At 32.8% G+C, this 18,424-nt stretch overlaps 3 protein-coding genes across 7 annotated transcripts; 2 read left to right on the plus strand and 1 right to left on the minus strand.

Moving 5' to 3' along the window:
• The first annotated feature begins 651 nt into the window (after positions 1-651).
• On the plus strand, positions 652-5,124 carry LOC145001145 (P-loop nucleoside triphosphate hydrolases superfamily protein with CH (Calponin Homology) domain-containing protein). The gene is made up of 14 exons (XM_078960494.1): positions 652-909; positions 1,297-1,465; positions 1,570-1,653; positions 1,736-1,813; positions 1,896-2,442; positions 2,542-2,637; positions 2,724-2,903; positions 2,984-3,090; positions 3,169-3,347; positions 3,423-3,587; positions 3,703-4,120; positions 4,227-4,528; positions 4,618-4,781; positions 4,853-5,124. The coding sequence occupies exons 2-14, from the start codon at positions 1,343-1,345 to the stop codon at positions 4,912-4,914; spliced, it is 2,505 nt and encodes an 834-aa protein (XP_078816620.1). The 5' UTR covers positions 652-909; positions 1,297-1,342; the 3' UTR covers positions 4,915-5,124.
• Positions 5,125-8,899: 3,775 nt separating this feature from the next.
• Positions 8,900-12,278, plus strand: LOC145001147 (Mitochondrial substrate carrier family protein). The gene is made up of 9 exons (XM_078960495.1): positions 8,900-9,075; positions 9,555-10,660; positions 10,740-10,858; positions 10,935-11,059; positions 11,137-11,236; positions 11,322-11,396; positions 11,485-11,568; positions 11,676-11,761; positions 11,842-12,278. The coding sequence occupies exons 2-9, from the start codon at positions 9,625-9,627 to the stop codon at positions 11,963-11,965; spliced, it is 1,749 nt and encodes a 582-aa protein (XP_078816621.1). The 5' UTR covers positions 8,900-9,075; positions 9,555-9,624; the 3' UTR covers positions 11,966-12,278.
• Positions 12,279-13,497: 1,219 nt separating this feature from the next.
• Positions 13,498-16,708, minus strand: LOC145000558 (bromo-adjacent domain protein, putative (DUF3527)). Of its 5 annotated transcripts, none has more exons than XM_078959798.1 (4): positions 16,273-16,708; positions 16,063-16,156; positions 14,164-15,669; positions 13,498-14,069 (listed from the first exon to the last, which is right to left on the minus strand). In XM_078959798.1, the coding sequence occupies exons 3-4, from the start codon at positions 15,655-15,657 to the stop codon at positions 13,737-13,739; spliced, it is 1,827 nt and encodes a 608-aa protein (XP_078815924.1). In that variant the 5' UTR covers positions 15,658-15,669; positions 16,063-16,156; positions 16,273-16,708; the 3' UTR covers positions 13,498-13,736. The 5 variants fall into 5 exon arrangements, with proteins under 5 accessions (XP_078815924.1, XP_078815922.1, XP_078815925.1 ...); XM_078959796.1 differs by having other exon boundaries at positions 14,164-15,676; XM_078959799.1 differs by lacking the exon at positions 16,063-16,156 and having other exon boundaries at positions 14,164-15,676; positions 16,517-16,708.
• Between the last annotated feature and the right edge of the window lie 1,716 nt (positions 16,709-18,424).

Consider the following 18,424-nt stretch of genomic DNA (forward strand, 5'->3'; position numbering starts at 1 on the left):
ATTATATCAAAATTTATTGGAAGCACTTTTTGAATTAATGTTCATACTTTCAATATATATATATATATATATATATATATATATATATATATATATATATATATATATATATATATATATATATCATTTTTTTTTTAAAACTAAAAGTTAAAATTCTTAAAACTATAATTTTCTTTTTTCAAAAACCCGTTACCAACACTACATTAAAAAAGGTAAGACAGCTAAATGGTTTTTTTTTATCGGAAATCATTGATATATGTAACATCAAATATGCAATTACTTGCAAGTCATTAATTTTGTAACCTATAAATCGCACACTTACTCCAACATATACATAAATGAGAGACTTCAATAATTATAATGGTTAAAAATACTAATTCATCATTTTAAATCTGAAAAAATTATCTTATATCTTTGATGATATAATATCAATAAATTCTACATACATTTAAATCTTCATAAAGTTGTAAAGCTTTACCAAAATATTAAAAGATTATACCATCCTTCTTGAAATTATAATTATAATTATAATCGGTCTATATTTAAAGCTTCCAACAATATGGGTACAAGTATACAAGGCGGGAATGGAATGCAAATGGAATCCTGATGAATTAATTCATAATAAAACATTTTTTTTTTAATTTTTTTAATTTTGAAAAAAGTAAAAGGAACAAAGCCAAAGAAGAAGCAGCAGGCCAGCAGAGTCGTCTATCTCCTTTTTCATCTCTTCCAATCTCTCATCTCCAAAACTCAGAAAAAAACCAGCTTCAATCAGTATACGCATTTCGTGGATCCACCTTCAAAGTTTGAAATTACAGTAGAATTAGAACGTAAACCCTATCCCTTAATGTTAATTTTAACAAAAATCTACTATTTCTGTTCGACAGTTTAGTCGGTGATCTTCTTAAGGTATGTTATCTCTTCCATGTTGCTTTATTAATTTTATTTGTTTTTGTATATGACTTCAAGTAGATCTGCGATGGAATGCTTTCGTATCGATTTATTTCATCAATTAGCTCAATTTATAAATTGGATTTGACTAGATTTTGGGTAATGCTGCTAGCTTTTGATAAATGTGTTAGGGTTTTTGTGGGGTTGTAATTCTTTTTCGTACGTTTTATACATGAAATCGAGTTACTTTTCCTGAAATTTGAAATTGGGGGTCGAGAATAATGGAATTTAGAATTGTTTAACAATGTTGCCCAAATCCTTTTATGAAATTTGGGAAAAGTCTCATTTGATTGTTATCTTCTTCTGGGTTTTACATATAATTTTAACAATTATTCGTACTTTTAGCACTATCTCCTAACATTCAAGGAAGCAAAAGTTGAGCTAGTTTGTAATGGATCTTCACCAAGATTCAAATGGAAGTGCAAACAACCAATCAGATGGTTTAATCAATGGTAATGGCACATGTTTTCCTGCTGCTAAAGTGCCAGAATTGACAAAACTTAACAGTTTAGAGGTTAACAATCTACTGCTTTTCTTTTTCATTTTCCTTGAACTGTAAAATCTACATTTTGCTCTATTTTTTCTATACCTTTATCCAAATTCAACTTCTATACACAGAATGCATCTTCTCGATCACTTTTTAAAATTGTTCACAAGATTCTTGATGACACCATTGAGAACAAGAAAGAAGATGTACCAGATGTAAGTCAATTACTGGGTTCTAAATTCTGATAAATTACCATTTCTGTAAAACATTTCAATAAGTTCATCTTCTATTATGTAGAGAGTTGCCAGTGTATTAAAAAAGCTCATTCAAATGACCGAGCAACAAATTTCAAAGCAAGCAGAATATTTCAAGAAGGTAAAGCTTAAAGAGTTTCTAGAAATATTCAAATTTCACTTTAAACTTATATAATAGTAGTTTTGCTTTTTTGTGTTTACAGCAAAAGAATATATACAAGACACGTGAGGAGAAATACCAATTAAAATTTAAAGTGCTTGGATCTCTTGTTATTGGAGCTGCAGAAGAAAATGAGCTCATTAAGAACCAACTCCAGCTTATTAAGTCTGAGAAAAAGAAGATAGAAGACATAAAAAAACTTGAAGATGTAGAATTAATTAGACTTAGACAAGAGAAAAATGAGTGTAATTTAGAGATTTCTAAATTAAAACAGGAAATAGAAATCACAAGGGATACATATGAGACTCGATATGTACAACTTGAAAAACATGGGATTGAAGTTGAATCTGAGCTGAAGAACAAGATAACAGATCTTGAAAATCTTCTTACTGGATCAAGAAAGAAGGTGAAAGAACTTGAAAAGTTCACAGAATCCAAGTTCTTAAGATGGAAAAAGAAAGAACGTGGCTACAAAAACTTCATGGATTTCCAGTCTGGATCTTTAAAGGAATTAAGAATGGGTTCTGAATCCATTAAGCAAGAAGTTCTGAAGACACAACAGATTTACACCGAAGAAATTAATCAATTTGGTAAATTTTCACCTTTCACATCTATCTTTTTTCATAAATTAAATGACATTTGTTTTTACATCATGTTTTTTTTTTTTGACATTTTGTGAATTTGAATAGGCATGAAGATTCAAGGGCTTGTAGATGCTGCACAAAATTACCATACCGTCCTTACAGAAAACCGGAAGTTGTACAATGAAGTACAGGATTTGAAAGGTATTTAAAATGCATATAGAGATATAAACATAATGTGTGATTAATCATTATACAATTTTTACTAATTTCTTTTATTGTTTTTACAGGGAATATTAGGGTTTATTGTCGTATAAGGCCATTTCTCAAGGGTCAAAATCAAAAACAAACAACCATAGAGTACATTGGCGAAAATGGTGAATTAATTGTGACAAATCCTTCAAAACAAATCAAAGAAAGCCACCGACTCTTTAAATTCAATAAAGTTTTTAGCCCTTCAGCAACACAAGGTTTTTTTTTTTCTTCTACCATTATCATTTTGTATTATATTATATACACATAACACTTTTTTATAATCTTTCTTTTACAGAGGATGTATTTGTTGACACTCAACCACTCATTCGGTCAGTGTTAGATGGATACAATGTATGCATATTTGCATATGGTCAAACAGGGTCTGGGAAGACATATACTATGGTAATTATTAAATCTTTATGTTAATAAATTTAAATTTTATCGTACAATATTTGACTTTTTTTTTTTTTTTTTTTCTAGACTGGGCCTAATGTGTCATCTCCAGAAGATTGGGGAGTAAATTATCGAGCTTTAAATGATTTATTTCATCTCTCCCAAACAAGAAGAAGCTCATTTGAATACGAAATCGGTGTTCAAATGGTGGAAATATATAATGAACAAGTTCGTGATCTGTTAACGAGTGACACTACTCAGAGAAGATATCCTTAAATTTGACTTTGACTTTGTAGTTTGACTTTATTTTATTTAAGAATTTTGACCTTGACTTTTCACACACTTGGGATATGGAACTCTACTCAACCGAATGGGTTAGCTGTACCCGATGCCAGCATGCACCCGGTGACATCAACCGCAGATGTTTTGGAATTGATGAATTTAGGGTTAACAAATCGGGCTGTGGGGGCCACCGCTTTGAACGAAAGAAGCAGCCGGTCCCACAGGTGAGAATGGTTTATGATAATTTTTTTTTTTTTTTTTTATAAGGGCAAATTGGAGTGAAGTACAGTGGTATTCCTTTCTTTAACGGGTGTGTAAAACTTTTATGATTCAACACAGTGTGTTGACTGTTCATGTTCGTGGAGTTGACTTGGAGACGAATGGTGTCCTACGTGGCAACTTGCATTTGGTTGACCTTGCGGGAAGTGAAAGAGTTGACCGGTCAGAAGCAACAGGAGACAGACTCCGTGAAGCTCAACACATCAACAAATCTTTATCCGCTTTAGGAGATGTCATTTTTGCCCTTGCCCAAAAAAGTCAACACGTCCCATACAGAAACAGCAAGCTGACTCAGGTCTTACAGAGCTCTTTAGGAGGACAAGCAAAAACTCTCATGTTTGTACAGCTGAATCCCGATGTGGAATCCTTTTCAGAAACCATCAGTACTCTGAAATTCGCTGAGAGAGTGTCGGGTGTCGAGTTGGGTGCAGCCCGTAGTAATAAAGATGCCAGGGGCGTTCGTGAGCTCATGGAACAGGTACCCAAAATCCCTCGGCTATTTTCGTCATTTCACATTACGTTAAGTAGTTTAACACGACACGACACGACACTTTTATTAATATTATTATTATTATTATATGTAGGTCAGTAATTTGAAAGACGCGTTGAGCAAGAAAGATGAGGAGATGGGGAGGTTACGGGGTGGGAAGGCGAATGGGACGCCGCCACGTGGCGAGTGTTTGAGTGAAAGTAGCTCCCATAAAGATCTGAATGATGATGATGATGATATTGAGATATTGGGATTAGGGGAAGATGATTCGGAAGAGAGATTAAGTGATATTTCTGATGGTGGACTTTCAATGGGGACAGAGACCGATGGCTCACTCAGTAGTATTGTCGAGTTGACTCTTTTTCCCGGAGCTTCAAAACCGCCACCCATTGAGAAGTGAGTCGGTCTCTCACCCAAATGTTTTTTTTACCCTTTAGGGGCAAATTCGTCTTTTTGTAAATTCTTTTGGGTTTTTTTATTTTCAGGCCGAATGTACCGGCTAAACTTCCGAGGCCCCCGCAAAAGGCGGCGGTGGCGGCTACTTCTTCTAGAAAACCGGTGCAGACAGGTTCTTCTTCATCTTCACAACGGTTTACAGCACCACCTTCTAGAACATCATTGACCAAGGGTTTGCCACGTGTCTCATTAAGTATGTACATCATCTTACTTAATTGTTCCTTTTATTGTGAAAATTGTTACTAAATTGAATGATGTTTTCAGGTTCTAGTGGTAAAAAGTCAACTTCCGGAAGCTCTTCGGTCAAACCTGGTGTGAGAAGGTGAAGATTGATCTTTAATGGCATGACTGTTCCGTAAGATAGATTAGCATTGACTGTATGTTATTCATGGGAAAACAATTGTGGTTGTGAAAATTTAATATATGAAAACAGTGTTACTTAGAATGTTAGATCTAGGGGTAAAGAGGTCAAGATTTTCTTGATCGATTGTGGAAATTGGATTATGTTATTCAAGTTTTAGGGTTGATGTTTGCCATCTGTTGTTTTATGCTTTATTTTGTAGGTGTTCTATTAGAGAAATGAAAGATATGGATCATGGGGTGTTTTTTTTTTTATTTGATATGAGTAGAAATAAAGATGGAAATTACAGAATAAAAATGAAGAAGAGATGAGGGAGGAAAGTACTATAAACGTTTATGACATCTTTTTCATTTTGATTATGGACAAAGTTGCTTTAGAAATTTAGCAAATGGACCAACAAACTACAAAGGTATTGTCTTTGTACCAAAAGTATGCATGTTCTATTGGCTTTGTAAAAGTGGGTTGATTTTATTAAGATATTGATTTTTGTCGGTGGTAGTGATTAATGGACAACTGTGATTGTGAAGATCTTTTGGTGGTGGTGATCATGGGCAGTTCTCATGTCTTCATGTTGTTATGGTAATAAAAGGATTATTGAATATTTGAATACATAATTCACCAAATATCTCCATAGGTGGTCGTTAGATAATCACACATGTTTATGTCCAAACATGAGTATGATCATAACATACTCATGTCTCATACATGTGTACATGTGGTTTTGTGATGAAGTTGTTTACTTTACATACACATGTTTATGTCCATAATCGAACCCATATTCACATATTTGACATTAACATTAATATATGCGCTTTTGTAGTTTGGTCATATAATTTGATTTGATTACATGAGCCGATGTGTGATCAACACCCAAATCTATGAAAATTGTTACTGGTTTTTCTGTCTAAAAATATGACATTTGAACACAACCATTCCAAACATATCTCGAAAAAAGTTCTTTCGAAAAATACACTAATTTTTAAATATACTTCTTCTACACTTTCAGATATAAAATTACAAATAGTATTATCAAAATCAGCATTGGAAAACAAATAGGTTAAATTATCGATATACTCATGTAAAGTTTCTACTAAACATCAACTCTAGAGTAACTTCATAATTCCAAACAAGAAATTTCTTCTACATCATCTTAGATGTTTCTCTTTTACTAAATGCCTTCATCATATTTTATTGATTGATATTTATAGTCACATGTCTTACAAATAATACCTTATACATGCTTCTTGTCATCCTCTACTATTTGACTTTATTTTTTATTTTATTTATTTATTTTGGAACGGTGAATTTTATAAAACTAACAAGAAGCTAGAAAAGAACCATTACATCAAAGTTGTAGCAGAAATAGGATTATGAAGCCAAGAACTCCAACTAATCTTGGCTTTAATGCACCTATTAGAAATCCAAAAAAATGACCTATAAACAACTTCATCAAAAAGTAAAGATATCCTAGGAGTAGCCGCTCCAAACATTGAAGAATTTCTGAAATCCCAAATACACCAAAAGCAAGCCAAAACCACTGCATTAAAGGCCTTTTGCTGACTTGGTCTCAAGGAGATAGAATTTGACCGCAAGATAAGAGACTCGACAGAAAGCTAGGGCGAAACTTGAAGACTCCACCAAACAACAATATGTGACCATAAAACAATCAACTCCGCACAACCTGCGAAGATATGGTCAATTGTCTCCACACTACATGAACAAATGGGGCAGGTAATCGAGTCCACCATAATACCCTTATCAGATAGACGCTCTCTAGCAGGGATACTGAGAAGCATGATCCTCCGTATAAAAATATTGATCTTAATGGGTATCTAATCGTTCCACCGGGTCTTGAAACCTCCTGAGACAAGTATAATACCACATGTGTACCATACATTTCCAATCTTGTAATTTTATAAACCACTTCATAATATGGTTTGATAAGCATGATGATTATTTTTTTGAATCATGACAAAAGCATGTTGCAATCGAAAGAACACATGCTTATTGATAAATTTAGTGGTAACAAAAGATAGAAAATATATTTAGAAAAAACATATTGTAAGTGTGTTATATGCCATATTCTTTAATATAAATCATCCATAAATTACAAACTTGGTCTTTAAGCTTAAAAGTAAAATAAGTTAGAATATTGTAAGTCACTTCCTACTTTTAATAATTAAATACATGTAAAAAAAGTTGAGGGTTCTTACTGTCACAAAGACAATCTTTCTCACTCGCTTATAAAGTGAATCCAAAAAATTGGCACAAAATGAATTAACTACCATAAGTTCATATTACTATAGTCTTATCCAAATCATGAAATTTGAAAGTATTTAGAAAAACTCCACCACATAACAATGTCATATTATGATAACAATGACTTGTATAAATATAAAGAGGAAAGAAGGAAAAATAAATGCCTAGAAACATTACACGATCTAAATGATTTCCTTCTTTGTTCACAATCTAATCGAACATATTCATGACAAATTTTATAGGCTCTAAAGAGCTGGTTAGATTACATTATTGCAATCACATTATTGCAAGAGGACAAACTATATTTATATTTTAGACTCTTGTACTATTATAATTATTACACATTTTATGTTACATTACATTATTATTAACCGACAAACACTTTATAATTATTATCCTATCGATATTTTTTAAATAATTACAATTCCTTCCATACGGAAAGAACACATGTCTTCAATAATGTTTTTGTTCGTCATGACTTGCGTCTTGCTTCCCAAAGCAATCTTCCTAGCCGATCTATCAGGTCCTATGACTTTATAGGATTATTTTGTTCATGAATTTATCAACACCATCTATTTAGAAGACACCAATCTACACCACATCAGCAAACAATATTGTGATACGTGTCGGTAGGATAATAATTATAAAATGTTTGTCGGTTAGTAATAATGTAACTCCTGCTTTATTCCTTATGGGCAAAGCCCTATTTATAGGCTCTAAAGAGCCGGTTACATTATAGACGATTACATTATTGTAATCACATGATTGCAAGACGACAAACTATATTTACATTTTAGACCCTTAGATTATTATGAGTCTTGCACATTTTATATCACATTACATTATTATTACTAACCGACAAACACTTTATAATTATTATTCCCCCCCCCCCCCCCCACACACACACACACACACACACACACACACACACACACACACACCGGTTTGGAACACAAACAATTAATTTTTTTATTAATTAAAAAAAAACTCTCTCAAGTGTGGCACCACTCTTTTGATGTGATATGAACCCTCACTTTTGTGGTAAAGAATAAGATGATTTCTACGTGGCGCTGCAGTTTCATAAGGGAACGTGACACCAATTCCTCCGACCTTATAACTGAGTTTTAATAATAAAAAAAGTCTATGTTATAAACTTATAGTTAATATAATAATCCAATTACATAAAATAAAAATTAACTTTTGATAAGCACATTTTTTATTTAATCATAAAATAATAAGTTTATAATAATATTTTTTCCAAGTAAGTTTTATTGATTCTTTAAACCCTCAATTTTGGACTTAAGTTGTTAGCCTCGATTTTATGGTATAAAAAAACATATTAATATATTCTTTTAAATTGTAGTATATATGTTCATTCATCCAGAAAATATTCATTTAAATGTAATGCTAAACATAAAATACTTTTAAGTAAATATTTTTAATCAACTTAGAAGTAGAATAGAATATTATATATTTCCAGCTGTAATATAAGCAAACTGTATATAACATATTTTTTTTAATAATGTTTATTTTAGAGTACGTATTTTGAAATTGTATATGCAAACATTGTAAACAAAATATTTTTTTAATAATAAGCTCATTACTAAATAAAGGACCTATTTATCTAAAAAACAGTTGCCAGAAAAAATAGGCAAAAATGTTTTTTTTTCTTTTTCTTTTAAATTGGATGGAAATATACTTGTAACTTGTGTGATCTGATAGATTCGTTACCCCTATTATAGATTTCATTGCATATAAAACCTCCACTAAACCCCTCACTCCTTTGAAATTAGCTTTTACAGAAAATGAATCCAACAACGTTAAGCCCTATGCTTCATTCTTTATCGCAATCCAACAATCCATCCAGGTTTCTAATTCTTTCCTGCGCTTGTTCGAATTATTCGTAAATTTTTATTGTGTGGGATTATTGCACAAATCTAGTAGAACTGTAGAAGTAGCGCACAAGATCTATATATTATATAACCATTGATAGGAACTTGTGTACGCTTTGTTGTTTAGAAATTGAGAACCGTTTGCTTCGATAAATTCATGTCAGGATTTTGGCCTTTTCTATTAATTTGATGTGATTTCAATCTGCATTTTCCTTTTTGTGGTTTTGGCGATTTCGGTATTGCGTAGGGTTGACTTGCTTTAGTTGATCAAGTACTATATAGTATGAACTCGAATATGATTATGTTGTTAGAGTCATTGAGGTTTTTTAAGCTTGTCAGGACTCAAAATCGGTGATTTCAATGGGCAATACACAAAGGGATTCAAATTTAAGACCTATAGGTTATATTCTTAGCAAGTTTTAATAAAGTTACCATGATGTGATTGATATTGCAGTTGTATTGCTACTTCTCCACCTGCAACCTTTCTTCTCAAAGGGAATTCTTGAATTGTATGAATCACATCAATGACTGGGGGTTCTCAATCTCGTACAAATGACAAACCTTCAATCAACTATAGATATAATCCTCATGGAGGACCTTTTTTTGACCTTGTGGATGCTACTCGTGAAGATTATGCTCCCAGTCCCCATGATAACAGGAAACAACCTTCTCAAAAAGCTGAATCCAGGTCATCATCCATAGTCAGCACTACTGATCTCATATCAGGAGCTGGCCAATTATGGAATTTTGCCACCTCATCTCTTCCCGTTTTACGCCATAGGACATCAACACAGAACAATGATAACCTTCAAAAAGCAAACACATTTTATTATCCAGCAGAAGAAGGGAATGTAATTGCATCTATTCCTTCTGAAACTCAGAATGTCTCTATCAATCTCAAAGCTAAAACTCATGTTTCACCTACAGTAGATGTGCAAAAAGACCTGGATTCTTTACATGTAGCCAAAAAAATCTCTTCTTTTGATTGTTTCAGTGATTCTCACAGTTGCTACCACCTTTTGAGATCCTGCAAAGAAAAAAAGGTTTCTAGTGTATTGATCTCATATGAATTCCGAAATGTATATGGATGGATGACTGACATACAGCTTTCAGGAGCAAAGTATAAGAAAAGAACCGAATACTGCTCTAATGCTTTAGAAATAAACGGTGTTGAAACAATCAATCCAGATGATGCTACTAGACTTAATAGTGTGACTACAACACATGAAAACACAAACAATATGATCAAAACTAGTGTAAGTGTTATGTCTCTGTGCTCAGATTATCTTCTTCATCCTATAGAAGAGAAAGAGAATGAGTTAAGTGAGATCATAGAGGGTGAAGATAGTAAATTTGTGAAGCAGGAAGTTTGTACATCAACATCATATAAACCACAACATGGAGTTGCAAAACAAGAGCATGCTTTTGCTGGAGCATTTGCTGGAATATTTGTTAGCCTGTGTCTGCACCCCATGGATACAGTGAAGACTGTCATTCAGTCATGTCCTACAGATCAAAGATCCATTCAATATATTGGCAAGTCAATTATATCTGAAAGAGGTATTATGCACTGTGTCTGTTGTTACTCTCTTCTTATTGAAGTAATTTCATTAAAACTGATTATAATCTTGTTTTTCAGGTTTATCAGGACTTTATCGTGGAATCACAAGCAATATTGCTTCTTCAGCACCTATTTCTGCAATTTACACTTTCAGTTATGAATCAGTAAAGGGGGCTTTGCTTCCCCTTTTTGCCAAGGTGAAAGGGTTTTCTTCTTTTTGCTTCCATATATTTTACAAATAGTTTTCTTGATGCTTTGTTTTACAAATTACAGGAGCATCAATCATTGGCTCATTGCATAGCTGGAGGTTGTGCAAGTGTTGCCACATCATTTGTTTTTACTCCAAGTGAGCGAATAAAGCAGCAGATGCAAGTTGGCTCACATTATCACAGCTGTTGGTATGAATATGATCCTTTTTTTTTTTAATAACATTTGACTTTTCTGGTCAACTGATTTTGTAATTTTATAATCACAGGAATGCTTTTTGGGGGATTGTTGGGAAGGGAGGCTTTTCATCATTATACAATGGATGGGGAGCTGTACTTTGTAGGAATGTTCCTCATTCTATTATCAAGGTTAGATTAGATTAGATATAATAATCCAACTTAAAATTTTGAGTGTAAAATCTAACAAAGTTTTCATTTTTATTGTTTGTTTTAGTTCTATACATATGAGAGTTTGAAAAAGATGATGTCTTTGCATCAAGCACATGCTCAACCAACCACAATATCAACGGTTTGTTTTTTGATCTTTAACTGTAGTGTAGGTAATAGAATTTGATTGGTAATTAATAATTAGTAATTAATACTCTTTTTTTTTATAGCTATTATGTGGAGGATTAGCTGGATCTACTGCTGCTTTGTTTACAACTCCTTTTGATGTGGTGAAAACAAGATTGCAGACACAGGTTTGTTTGTGTTTACTTTTTAACATTTTTCATTTGTGAATAAACGAACGATTTGAATAAATAAAAGATATTCATATGAATGATTGATTTGAATAAATTTTGTGTAGATACCTGGATCTGTAAGCCGTTATCATGGTGTTTTTGACACTCTTAAAGACATAGCCCAACATGAAGGACCCAAGGGTCTATATAGGTAATAATGATATTTAATAAATTCACTTTCAAGAAATATATATATATTTTTTTCTGAAAATGATGGATGGATGGAATCAGGGGGTTGACTCCGAGATTGGCCATGTACATGACTCAGGGAGCACTATTTTTTGCATCTTATGAGTCGTTTAAAAGGTTATTTTCTGTGGAAGCTGAACCTAGACCTATTCGGCTCGAATCTTGATCATAAAAAGTAAAAACCAAGTAGCTTGTTTTTGTTGATTATTGAAGCATTTTTGAGGGGAAACAAATCAATCGATTCTTGTGAAGATGGATGGATGGATGGATATGATTGTTTTGATTCTTTTAGTTTAGGTGTCATATGATATGATATGATATAACATGTAAACATTAGAGTGCAAAATTCATGTAAAGAGAAGGATACTATCATATATACTAGTGAAGATGTGTGAGGATTGAGGGAGGAAAGGAAAGGAAAGGAAAGGAAAATATTCTTTTTGTAGAATGTCGCTGAAATTAGTTGCCAATTTTTTCAAGTGCATGTTATTTATTATATTAGACACATATATAATGAGATATGATTCAAATGTTTTCCCACTTGCTACTTCATACATATTCACCAACACACACACACACAAAAAAAAAAAAAAAAAAAAAAAAAAGATGGATCTTATTGTTCCTAAATGACCATACGTCAGCTACTTTCATAAATCCAAAGATTACATAAGGTCAACATAGTTACAAACACCCCACTTTAATATTCTAAAAGATAAAACAGATAAGGTAAGAATATATAAAAATCATAAAAATAGAAATAACTTGTACTTGCTTCCACACTTAAACTCACTCAAATAACTTAAAGTTTTCAAGCATAGGTGATAGTCAAGCAAGGGTATCAAATCGGATAGTCATGTTGTATTTTCTATCTTGTATTTTCTATCTGACACGACACAACGATTTTTTATATGACACAAACTGATATCATTTTAAAACACGACTAGCACAATAAAAATAGCATAAAATAACTATCATTTTATTTGATTCATACTTAATCATACAAAACAAGACAAACATTGAAAAACATGTTAATATCATGTTGAATTTTAAACACAAACACGATGTCTTGTTTTTTGCACATGACGCAAACACAAATTCAAATTTCAATTTCGTTCATGTCATGTCTCTATAGTCAAATGAGCTTCAAATGCAAGTAGAAATCTGATAATTATGAAGCTTATGCTAAAGGGTTTTTCATCGATAAAAATGATCCTCAAGTACTCTCGTACGATCTTCGATATGATTCTACATTGGTTTATAATCTAAGTTATAGAACCATTTAGACACACATCCAACTAGATTTGAACCATCAACCTTTGGCTTTGGCTGATGGACACATATCCGTCAACTCCTGATACTGGTAAGCAAAAGGTCATTTGGTGGTTCATAATCTAAGTTAATTAGTGCAACATTAAACATCGTTTAATGCCAGAATGGCTTGACTCTCTCTTTTTGTGAACAAGTATCTAGTATTTCGGCCTCAGCCTTGAAATGGAGTTACTGACTTGAGTTGGCATATCACCAAGTTAACAAACAAGTTTTTATGCCATGATATCTATCTATCAAGACCGGAAAATACCTTGGAGGATTCGTAAACAATAACTTAAGATGTATGAAGATCAAAATTCAAAAGTTGCTAACTATGCTTGTTTTGAAGTTAAGTTTCTTGAAATAAAGAACCCACCCACATTTGCAAACTTCCAATAACAATGCACATTCTTTTGTATAACAGACCAACTTATTATTTATCATTCCAGAGATACAAATATTCCTCCATATCTTACTACACCACCTTCATATAACTTACAAAACTAAAACTAAAAATCCTCTTTCTTAAAAGAACCAACAATATAAACAATTTTGTTTTCCCCCTCAAATTGTTCCTAACAAACTAAACCTATCTAAAGATTATGCAAAATCATTTTAGGCTTCATCATTCACGCACGAGACATTGGAGAAAACGGTGGATTAACTACAAAAGTAGGTGGAATTTCATCAACATTCTTACTTGATTTCCCTTTTTGCCCTTCTGCCACAGCCTCCATCAAGTGTTTGACTTCCTCCTCAATAAAAACCCTCAAAGAATCACATTTTAAAATCTTCCTCTTCACATCTCCTCCACATGCAACAATGGAAGCTTCTGTTCCATGCAACATACCAACACATATGGAGAAAGCTTGTAGTGAACTTAACTGTGCATGAAACTCAACCACATATTGTCCCTCTTCGGTCAACTTCATGGTCAAACCTGGCATCTTCTCTTTACTCCCCTGTATAAAAAAAAAAAAAAAAACAACATAATAACATCATTATAACTTTTTATATATAACTTTTTTAATAAAATAATAAAGTAAAAACCTTTACCTTGAAGAAAATCTCCACATCCGTTTTCACGTGATGATTGCCAAAAACAACAAGGGGACACCCCATGTCCCACCCTCCACAATCACAACCTCCACCCATTCGCCACCTGTCAAGTAATCGAGAGGCCCCACCACGAGCTTCACCTTCGCCACCTGGCAATGGCAAACCATGGTTACCTGAAGGGATCACCACATTAACTCTTGTTGGGGTTGAAGTTTCAACAACATCATGATTTCTCATATCCCCTTCTTTGTGTTTCAATGGAAACTGTAAAACAATGGCTGCAGTTTCAAGATCCGGATGTAAATCTTTCACAGGCCATGGATTTGAATTTGAAGAATTCATGTTGTTGACTTTTTCTTGGTCAATTTGGGTTTCTTTTGGGCGAGTAAGATCATATAACACAAATTCTGTGAGCATGGAGTTATTGAAACCTCCAGGATTTATCAATTCTGTACATAAATAACAAGAAACTTGCATCTGAGCCATCATTAAAAACTCTTTACTTCCATTTCTATGATGATGATGATGATGATCTTTAGATGTTCCATGTCCACTGACATTACTCGATCTTCTGTTTTGAGCCATGTGAAAAGTATACACCCAATTAAACCCATCTCCCATATTCCATGTTTTTGCAACCCAAACATCATGTGGATTCTTTACAGAAAACTCAAAATATGGCATCCCATTCTTGTTTCTCACCTTAAGAATCCCACTTAAGTGAGCAGCTGAAGAAGCAAAAGAAGAAGATGATAGGATTGAGCTACAAGAATCTTTTTTCTTACCCTCATCAGTGTTTGAGAAATCATTTAGCAATGATTTTCTCAAAGTAGTCTTTCTGGATGATGTTGCTTCATTGGATGTGGGTTCTTCGATCTTGTGAGACTTTGACTTTGTGAAGGGGTCAAACATCTTTCTGAAAGGACTGAAACGAGTCTTTGATGAGGAAGAAGAATCGGTTTCTGATTTGGTGGGAGATTGGGGGATAGATAATCTTGAAGATAGAGATTTGTGTAAAGGGATTGAAATGGAAAGATTCTCCTTGTTGACTGAATTGACTGAATTATTATTATTATTATCCTCATCTGAACCACATAAGGAATCAACTATTATTTCAGATGAAAACGGAATATCACTTTTTCTTGAAACTTCAATCTTCCTTCTCCCTTCACTGATTCTATTCATTCTGCTTGATTCTATGGAGCTTTGATACACAGAACCTCTTCTTGGTGCTTCTTCATCAACTTGCAACCTAATTGAAGGAGCAGTTCTACAGGATGCACTTCGGTATCGATTGAAGGTTATTTCTGTAAATTCCTTGTTTTGACTCAAGAATGATGATGCTTCATTTCTGAACTTGGGTTTAGGTTTCTTTCTAACCTTTCTCTTTTCAAGATTTGAATGATGATGAGGAGGAGAAGGAAGAACAGTCTTGGGACTTGCATCCACTACACAGTACTTTTCAAAATCCAGCTCTAAATCTTGACCCATTTATAATAAGATCTGCAGCCTTTAATCAGTAGAACACAACGGTTAAGTTTATTCAGAAAAAATATAAAGAATTAAAAGCAACAAACAGTAAAGAGTTTTGAATATAATAGTGTCATGAAAAGGATTCACGTTTACCCCATCTTTAACGAATCTCATACAGTTAGTTACAGCGATTAATCTTTGATCTCACTAAAAGCAAAAGCAGGAGCTAATTTCTAACTTGAGAGACAAGTTCAATTCACAGAATATTTGAGCCCTAATTAATTGTACAAACGCTATACAAAAATCAAAACAAGCACTCAAGATATCTCTTTGAAGCAAAGTATCAAACAGGTGGAGGACATAGTGATAATGATAAAGAAACAAGATGATTAAAAAGTAATATAATTGCAATTATATACATACGCTTGCATTGCAGGCCAAACAAAGCACCAATGATTGTTGGGAGATCTGGCACTACTACCCCACCACCACCCACCAGATCTTGATAAAGTGAACCCTAAGTATCCGAAAACACAACACAAGTTATAAAATCATAGCTTCCATCAGCTTCAACCTCTTGTGTAAATGCTAATTTGCTTATATTCACTAATTTAGGTAAGGTCTTGAAAAAACCTTGAAACAGAAAACCCAACAGATCTTTAGACCGTATTTTCCATTATTCTCCCGATCCTTAAGTTCTTAACACTACACAGTTTCACCAACTCAAGAAAGATCTCGAAGAGCAAATCACAATGTAGATAAATTAGGAGCGGGGTGTGATGAGAAAGGGAGCAAACAATATTGAACACTAATCAAACAAACAACACAAAAGCAAAAGGTGAACTGTGGAGAGTGAGAGAGGAGAGAGAAAGCATGCCTTGGAGTGAGAGAGCTGCTATTGGTACTAATGATAGGGTTTTCTCTCTCTATGTATAATCTGTATACGTGTAACTGTACGTATATGTATGTATGTATATGATCTACCAATCTCTCTCATGGTTCCACAATAAGACACAGAGAAGGAGAGACAGAGAGCTGCCATGGTTTGTGGTGATGTCTGCTAAAAGCATCTTCTTTCCTTTGACCCATTTTGCAATTCCTTTTTAATTTCGATTAAAAAATCACTTTACTTCCCTTTAAATTGATGATGTTACAATTTAACCCCTGTGATTTTACGGAACACTTGAACAATGTTACATAAAATTTGATTTGAACTATATAAGATTTTTTTTCTTACTTATTCTACATGGGTTCTTTTATTTAGATAATGAAACTAATATTTCTTTCTATTACATTTCTAAAGTACAAATGTAATAAAAATATTATATTGTTATATAGGTAACATATATTTTGTTTGATTCTTTTGTTTCGATTGTAATTTTATTATGTCTATGATTATCAATTATCATACCTATCTGGTTATTGTGTTTTTTTTTATAAATTTATATAAATATTCTCCATTTTATATAAAGTCAAAGATTTAGTCTTTAATTTTTTTTCTTGATAAAGATGATATATATAGTTTTAATTTTTTGTGGGGTTGGTCCATAACCCATGTAAAATGTATATTCTGTTATTATTATTATTTTTTATCTTTTTTTTAAGTCTAATCTATATTACTTTTAAGTTATATGAATAAACTAACATAAACCTTACCCCCCCCCCCCCTAATATTCACTTGAACCCTCCATCATCAAACATATCACACTAATTCAGATTGCCACCATTCCTACTTGTGTCATTGTTATTCCCTTTTTCTCACGATGAAGATCGGGTATGGAGACTATGATTTTTGTTTGTAGAGAGAAGATGATATCAATGTCGGAGGTTTTTTGCCCTTCTACCTCATTTAATTTATCAGGCATCGTTAACGTATGTGATGTTATTTTCTTCTTTAATGTTATCGATAACCCGCAATTCAATCTCAAACCTACAAAAAGAATATGGATACAAAGCACATACACACAAAGAGGTGTGTTTCTTGGCCTTCTCGATCTTTTATTTTTAGTTTTGATTGATGTTTTGTGTGTTATGTTTTCTTTATTTCTCTAACCTATATATATGGGCGAATCATTTGTTTGTTGTGCATATCTATATGCATTTTGACATTGATTGGTTGTGCACATTTAAATGGCTTTGTATCGAGTATTATTTTAAGTTTTTTGTGTGCACATTGTGTTATGTGTTCTTTGATTTATATGGAATTAGTCAATTAAATCGGTTAATATATTGTGGGTGTGAGTATCCTAGGTTGGTATTGTATGGTGTCTTTTGGTTATGGGAATGGGAGGTGCGGTGACGGTGGTGGTGACCGTTGGATGGCGGTGGCAAGTGGACATTGGACAATAGAAGAATGAAGGGAGAAAAAATATGGTGTGAGTGTATGGGTATAGGGGAGCTCTTTCTAATTTATGAATAATATAAGGACTAGTTAAATAAATAAAAGATACATAATAGTAAAAGGGGTAGAAAATATATATTTTAGATAGGTCGGTGACCTACCATGCAAATAATTGAATCTATAAAGACCATCTTCGTCAAGAAAAAAATGTAGTGTTTGGATTTGTGATTTTTATAAACTATAAGGTTCATTTATGTAATTTTGTGTTGATTTTTATAGTGAGATAAAATTTCCTATTGATTTGTTAAAGTAACTTCCAATATAAAGTATAAACGCACTACTTTGGTAATTATCATGTTTCTTCGACGAAAATAAAAAAATAATGAAATGTTCTTAAAAGGGAACATGCATAACATGAGTATAAGATGACCAACTTAGCGTTTT

The sequence above is a fragment of the Lactuca saligna genome, chromosome 6 (genome assembly GCF_052625555.1).
Source record: "Lactuca saligna cultivar CGN05327 chromosome 6, ASM5262555v1, whole genome shotgun sequence".
NCBI lineage: Eukaryota > Viridiplantae > Streptophyta > Magnoliopsida > Asterales > Asteraceae > Lactuca > Lactuca saligna.

Coding starts and splice junctions, on each gene's coding strand:
- LOC145001147 (XM_078960495.1), top strand. CDS start 9,625: ATGACTGGGGGTTCTCAATCTCGTACAAATGACAAACCTTCAATCAAC. Junction 11,237..11,321: donor TTCCTCATTCTATTATCAAG/GTTAGATTAGAT, acceptor TGTTTGTTTTAG/TTCTATACATATGAGAGTTT. Junction 11,762..11,841: donor GGACCCAAGGGTCTATATAG/GTAATAATGATA, acceptor GGATGGAATCAG/GGGGTTGACTCCGAGATTGG.
- LOC145000558 (XM_078959799.1), bottom strand. CDS start 15,657: ATGGGTCAAGATTTAGAGCTGGATTTTGAAAAGTACTGTGTAGTGGAT. Junction 14,070..14,163: donor ATGTGGAGATTTTCTTCAAG/GTAAAGGTTTTT, acceptor TTTTTTATACAG/GGGAGTAAAGAGAAGATGCC.
- LOC145001145 (XM_078960494.1), top strand. CDS start 1,343: ATGGATCTTCACCAAGATTCAAATGGAAGTGCAAACAACCAATCAGAT. Junction 2,638..2,723: donor TGAAGTACAGGATTTGAAAG/GTATTTAAAATG, acceptor TTGTTTTTACAG/GGAATATTAGGGTTTATTGT. Junction 2,904..2,983: donor TAGCCCTTCAGCAACACAAG/GTTTTTTTTTTT, acceptor TTTCTTTTACAG/AGGATGTATTTGTTGACACT.